Below are 6,726 nucleotides of genomic sequence, written 5' to 3' on the forward strand. Positions count from 1 at the left end.
GAGCTATTAACGCAGAGCCAAACTGCTCCCTTCTATTTGTGTTCAAAGTGAGTATCTTAAATAAGCATGTCTCGTGTAAATAAACCGGCCCGGGGAGTGAAGGAGCCGCTGATGTTAGGCTGTAGTGTTTTGGAACCGCAGGGCCTAATTGGTCAGGGAGAGAAAGAATTACAGAGTGATTCAGAGTTTGAGCAGTAAATGCAAAAACATAACGGAGAGAGTGAAAAAGGTTTGTATCTGTTGAAGAAAAAGGCTGTAGGTGCCTGTGTGTGCAGCTCCAGAGTAAGCGAGCAGGCAGAGCAGTGAAATTAGCTCTACCTGACATCTGTGAGCTATTAAAGGCGACTTCAGGTAGCACATGTTGTCCACATTAGGCTGAACTGAGATTTACATTTCCACATCTCCACAAAGCATAATAAACAATCAAAGGGGGGCGTGTGCAGGCAGGTTACCATCGGTGACCAGCTCAGGGCACTTTATATTACTCTGATTGGGGAGTTGCAGTGTGTGGCTGAACAGAGTCAACAAAGGTTGTGTGTGTGTGTGTGTGTGTTAAAGAGAGGTGAAAACACACTACTAGAAAATGCACTTTAACACAGTTGTCGCTAGTTGACTCAAGTTCTGTGCTTACAGTGATACTCTGGGTTTTTTAAGTGGGGCTGTATGAGGTAATTTATCCACAGTCATGGTTGGATTATGAGACTATGGGCCCCTAGGCACAGATATGCAAAGGAACCCACCACCTTTTCTATTCAGGAGCAAGACATCGGTATCGCTGCTTTTACCCAAAGAAAGTGAAATTTAAGGTCATGCCACTTTTTCTAAATGTGTTCTCCCACAAAATGAGGAAAATAAAATCATCAAAATCACAATCATTTCCTTTCAAAGGTTACCAGCTAAATGTAGTGGAATGTATTGGAAGCTCAGTTTCAAACATTGTTTGATTCCAAAAAGGATATAAATTTATAAAACCATGTAACACAACTCTTAAAATGTTCTTAACTTTATGAGGAACATTTGGTGAAAAAGGTAAGGCCAGTGTGGAAGTTGACCTGTCAGCAAATTGAACAGAATTCACCGGATCATTCCTCCACTGCTGGAAACGAGATGAGCGATACAAATCAGTAGCTGATGTTTGACAGCAACTGTTGCACTGCAGCAGTCTGCTGGAGCTCCCTTCCCTCTCCCTCTCCCTCCCCCTCCCCCTCCTCCTCCTCCTCCTCCTGCTGCTGCTTTTAGCAGCAGAAGGGAGGTAGTTAGTTGTGAGTTCCTAGACTGCTGTCTCCCCCTATTGACCATATGGTGTAATTGTGGATATGTGCCTAGTGTAGAGAAAGACAGTTAGAAACACAAACAATGTTTTTAAAAGGAGGTATATAAAGTGTGTGTAGCTGTTTAAGATGTTAAATATCAAAAATTATAAAGTTCTTCTGATAATATTTTATGTGGACTTGCCATGCTGTTTTGCAATTTCTCTTTCAGTGTTTTCCTTCATCATAACAAAAAAAATCACTTTTTGCTAATTACAACATATGAATATACTCCACATCTTTGATTAAATGTTTCTTTGGGTGTGCGTGTGTATGTTTGAGAGAAAGTGTCTGTGTGTGTGTGTGTGTGTGTGTGTGTGTGTGTTTTTCTGTACTGGTTATGGAGAGGGAAAAAATGGGATCAAATTCCTTCACTTTGGCGTCACATGCTGTCGCCCAATCAGGTTCGGGCTTTCCTGTGCCGCATGGTAACGCTCTTATAAAGCTCGCACGCGAAACGTTTGCAGTTCAAAGCACTCGCGCGTTCTGGGGATTGTACTTGGAGACCAGAGAGGAGCACTTTACCGTTTCATCCTGCAGAGTTGAAAGCAAACTCTCACCCACCTGGCTTGTTTTTGCCCTTTCAAGTGCGGTGCCACTTGCAGAAAACGCACTCGGAGTCGGGCAGAAACTCGTGCGTAAAGCCACTACAAATCGGTTTTACGCACAGGAGGCAAAAGAGAATCAGCAGTAGTTTATTCTGTGTACTTCTCCCATTTGAAAGACTTTGATCATCCGTGCAAGGTGAAGTCCATTTAGAGACTTTTCCTCTCGCGAGAAAGCAGAAATAACTCCCCCGTTTCACGCGTAATTTGGCACCAACCAGTTTTTCGTATGAATCTCCTCGACCCTTACCTGAAGATGACGGAGGAACAAGACAAATGTCTCTCTGATGCCCCGAGCCCGAGCATGTCCGAGGACTCCGCGGGCTCCCCGTGCCCGTCCGGCTCGGGCTCCGACACCGAGAACACCCGGCCATCGGAGAACGGGCTGCTCGGTGTGGACGGAGAGTTCAAGAAGGACGAGGACGATAAGTTTCCCGCTTGCATCCGCGAGGCTGTGTCCCAGGTGCTCAAGGGCTACGACTGGACCCTCGTGCCGATGCCGGTGCGCGTTAACGGATCTTCTAAGAACAAGCCACACGTTAAGAGACCGATGAATGCCTTCATGGTGTGGGCGCAGGCTGCGCGGAGGAAGCTGGCGGACCAGTACCCGCACCTGCATAACGCGGAGCTCAGCAAAACTCTGGGAAAACTCTGGAGGTAAGTGTAAATGCTCTCTTTTTTTTTTTTTTTTTTGCTTTTACGCACGGATTTAGGATGCAATGAGAGGTTTTCATTTCATTTTATTTATTCTTTTCTTTCTGCAAACCGCAGCAGAACTTTTAAGTTGGGTACCGTTAATTACAGTTTTAATTATTAAATGTATGCGCTTTTTACGCACAGACTTCTCAACGAGGGGGAAAAACGGCCGTTTGTAGAAGAGGCTGAGCGGCTCCGGGTGCAGCACAAGAAAGATCACCCCGACTACAAATACCAGCCCCGGCGGAGGAAGTCGGTGAAGAATGGACAGAGCGAGTCGGAGGACGGCAGTGAGCAGACGCACATTTCCCCAAATGCCATCTTCAAAGCTCTCCAGCAGGCGGACTCCCCAGCCTCCAGCATGGGAGAGGTGCATTCTCCGGGTGAGCACTCAGGTGAGCAGAAAGAAGAAAAAGATCAGTCCCCTCAGGAAAAAGAAATTTATCTTAGTGCCTCAGAGTCTCTGCTTTTCCAATGATGAAACAGTGAAACAATTCATTTCCAAATCCTGGTGGTTTACCTAAAAATAACTAAACTTGAATGTAGAAATCTAATCTCTCATATTTTTTAACTTTCAGGCTCCCAGGGCCCCCCTACCCCTCCCACCACCCCAAAGACTGATGTCAGCACAGGCAAGATGGACCTAAAGCGCGAAGGTGGCCTCCGCTCTCTGCCCGATGGCCCCGGTGGTCGCCAGCTCAACATCGACTTCCGCGACGTGGACATCGGAGAGCTGAGCAGCGATGTCATCTCCCACATCGAGACCTTTGACGTCAATGAGTTCGACCAGTACCTCCCACCAAATGGGCACCCTGGCTCTGCTAGCGGCCCTGGCAACACCACGCCGGTCTCCTACACCGGCAGCTACAGCATCAGCAGCGGCGCCCCGGTCAGCCCGCAGGCGGGAGCAGCCTGGTTGGCAAAAAGCCAAAACCAACAGGGACAGCAGCCGCACACTCTGACCCCCCTGGGGGGCAGCGGGGGCTCAGAGGCAGCTCAGGCGCAGCACAGGACCCAGATCAAGACGGAGCAGCTGAGTCCGAGCCACTACACTGAGCAGCAGGGCTCCCCGCAGCACGTCGCTTACAGCCCGTTCAACCTGCAGCACTACAGCCCCCCCTCCTCCTCCTACCCGGCCATCTCCAGGGCGCAGCAGGGGTACGACTACCCCGACCACCAGGGGGGCACAGCCGCCGCCTACTACAGCCACGCAGGGGCGGGGCAAGGCTCGGGGCTGTACTCGACTTTCAGCTACATGAGCAGCCCCAGCCAGAGGCCCATGTACACGCCCATCGCCGACAACACAGGGGTGCCGTCCATCCCACAGAGCAGCCCGCAGCACTGGGAGCAGGCGCCGGTTTACACCCAGCTCACCAGACCCTGAGAGACATGTACAGCCACACAGATCTGACTCCAAGAACACTTTACCGCAGGGAGAGTTCACCTGCAGATCTGCTTCCTGAATCAGACACTTGAAGAAGAGGAGACTTGTGATTGGCTCACGGCGTGCCTTGTATCTTGATAGAAACTATATATATATTTTTAGAGAGATGAAGAGACTTAGGAAAATCCTCTGTGAGGACTTATTGATTGTTGATATTTCAGTAGTGTTTGTTTCCTTTTTTCTCATGTGCTGGCAGTTTATAACCCATGGTGGGGGGGGGGGATGGGGGGGGGGGGGGGGGGGGGGGGGGGGGGTAATTATTTGTACCTGTAGATAACAAACAAAAAAAGCTTTATATTTTAAACAGTTCAGCTACTAACCACTCCTGGTAGTGCGCTATCTGGTTCTCCTTTTTCATACACAGATTTTTTTTTTTTTGCTTTCCTGTGCCATCCAGCGAGTATGGTTTGTATTTAAGCTGTTGATTTGTTTTGTGTCATTTGGAAAAGCTATGAGGCAATACAGAGAAAGCGAGAGTTTCACAATGCTGTGCTGTCAAGACGGGGGAGCCCTTTCCACCATCCGTGCCTTGGATTTTTTACATTTTCTCGAACTTTTTTGTATGCGTGTGTGTGCCACAGCTGAGATTACACTTACCGTCCAACAGCTACAGCTACAGGAAGTCACCTATGACCCCTCGGGTGCCCCCCCCCCCTCCCTCTTCTCCCCCCTGCAGTCTCCCACCATGCTCCAAAAAACCTCCCTTCCCCTCTGTTCAAAACTTTATTTATTTATTAGCTTTAATTTTATTTCAAAGTAATTATTTTGCATACTATTCTTATAACTAATGAATTGTCCTCTTTGCAACGTAGACGGCATATAATTTCCCCTTTTCTTTTATTTTAATTTTTTTTAAACCCAGGGGGTACTTTAGTCAAAATGGTACACGCTGTAATCGTCTTTTTTTGTTTATTTATCTTATCTAAATGTCTATTTTAAGTATGTATTTGCCTTTTATTTCCGAGGGTCGAGGGGAGGGGGGCTATCTAACGAATTGTGTACGAATTATTTGTTATTTGTGAATTTCCTTTGAGTTGGACTTTAAACTATGGCTGAAAGAACTGGAAAATGTTATCTCAGTTACAAGTTTTTCTCTGTTGTTTGTGCAGAAAAGGGACCGTCTATCCTTTCTGCTCCACAAGCTCCATTTCCTTTCCTCTCAGTATCAAAGAACTGATCTTTCCAGTGCTCTTTTTTTCTTCTGTGATCTTGCCATGTATTTGTACTGTCTTTAAAGAATCTTTTGTATATGTATTTGCAATAAAAAAGAAAATGCTATTAAAAAAAGAAAAGATTTGCCATTTATGTTCTGTTTTCCAAATGCCAGAGTCAGGGAAAGGGTTAAGTGCCAAGAAACAGGACTAATGTTTGTTTTCCCAGAAGCCTTGTTTTTCCCCCCCTGCTTTTATTTTCTTCCCCGTCAGCTGGTAGCAGTGGGGGGTTGTGAGCCTCTGGGGGACCCGGAGGGGGTCCGTCCATATAGCGAGCGCTATAAAACTACTGAACATAATCTGACTTGATTTCAATTGGAGATACTTGGCGGAGAAAGTATATAAAAGCCATGTGGGGGAGGAAGACATTCACACAAACCGTAACAGTGGTTGAGCTTCAGCTTTGCGCTGCATACATATGAATGATGTCCTGTGGAAAACCTCATAACTGCAGCTCAGGTTTCTGTCATGTTGTAGCTTCAGATGGGCCCTTTGAGCCACAGTAGTTACTCTGAATGCTCAGAGGTCAAACTGCAAACTCCGGTTTTTATTAGCTTCTGAGAGTTACGTTTATGGGTGGACATGGATGCAATTACACAAACACACAATCTAATGCAACCCAGTGCAACAGGCAATCAATAAATTTAAGCTTTGTAGTATTTACTGGACACAGGAGTGTATTACTTTAAAAGACTTTATACATTTGCTAAGATTTCACCACTGCCATGTTTTCAAAAAAAGTAAACATATCACTGTTTTTTGTTTTTATAAATTGTTGTAGATTAAACGTTTAGTTGATTTATCAACTAGTCCAGTGGATCCCAACTGGTCAAAGGGGTCCAGATTATTCCTGGTCATTAGTTTGCATCCACACAATATAAAGGACCACATATTCAATTTTATTTCACAAAATGTAAACAACATATTGCAAGAATAAAAAGAAATGGCACTTCAAAATTAAAGCTTGGTGCTGAAAATTCACTATACTTCAAAGCAAAGAGTGACTTTTGTAAACTTTACATATTCATAAGTTGCTTGTGGTCCATTCAGATTGGACTCACAACCCACTTTTGGACCACCAGCTGGGAGCCACTGAAATAGACAAGTGGCTGCTACATTCCTCTCTGTAAATAAGGGATTATTTTATCTTAAATTGCTCAAGGTGATGATCAAGCATAAACGCCTAAATCCGCCTGATTCTAGCACCACAAGTGTGAGACTCATACATATAACTATTAACTGAATATCTCTGGGTCTTGGACTGTTGGTTGGACAGAATAAGATATTTGCCTTGGGGGTGTGGAAAATCGTGATAAGCATTTTTTAATGTTTAATATAGTGAATGACTAATCAAAAAATTACTTGATAGATGAAATAACAGTTTCAGTCCTGAAATTTGAAATATAAAATTAAAAACACCTATATAAGGCTCCTAAGGAGCTCAATGATACATTAGCCTC

General features: G+C 45.2%; 1 protein-coding gene across 1 annotated transcript; it reads left to right on the plus strand.

Moving 5' to 3' along the window:
• Positions 1 to 1,797: 1,797 nt before the first annotated feature.
• On the plus strand, positions 1,798 to 4,258 carry LOC121958629 (transcription factor Sox-9-A-like). Its single transcript, XM_042507687.1, has 3 exons — positions 1,798 to 2,572; positions 2,756 to 3,006; positions 3,190 to 4,258. The coding sequence occupies exons 1-3, from the start codon at positions 2,145 to 2,147 to the stop codon at positions 3,993 to 3,995; spliced, it is 1,485 nt and encodes a 494-aa protein (XP_042363621.1). The 5' UTR covers positions 1,798 to 2,144; the 3' UTR covers positions 3,996 to 4,258.
• The last annotated feature ends 2,468 nt before the right edge of the window (positions 4,259 to 6,726 follow it).

Source organism: Plectropomus leopardus, chromosome 19, assembly GCF_008729295.1.
Source record: "Plectropomus leopardus isolate mb chromosome 19, YSFRI_Pleo_2.0, whole genome shotgun sequence".
In the NCBI taxonomy this organism is placed as follows: Eukaryota; Metazoa; Chordata; class Actinopteri; order Perciformes; family Serranidae; genus Plectropomus; species Plectropomus leopardus.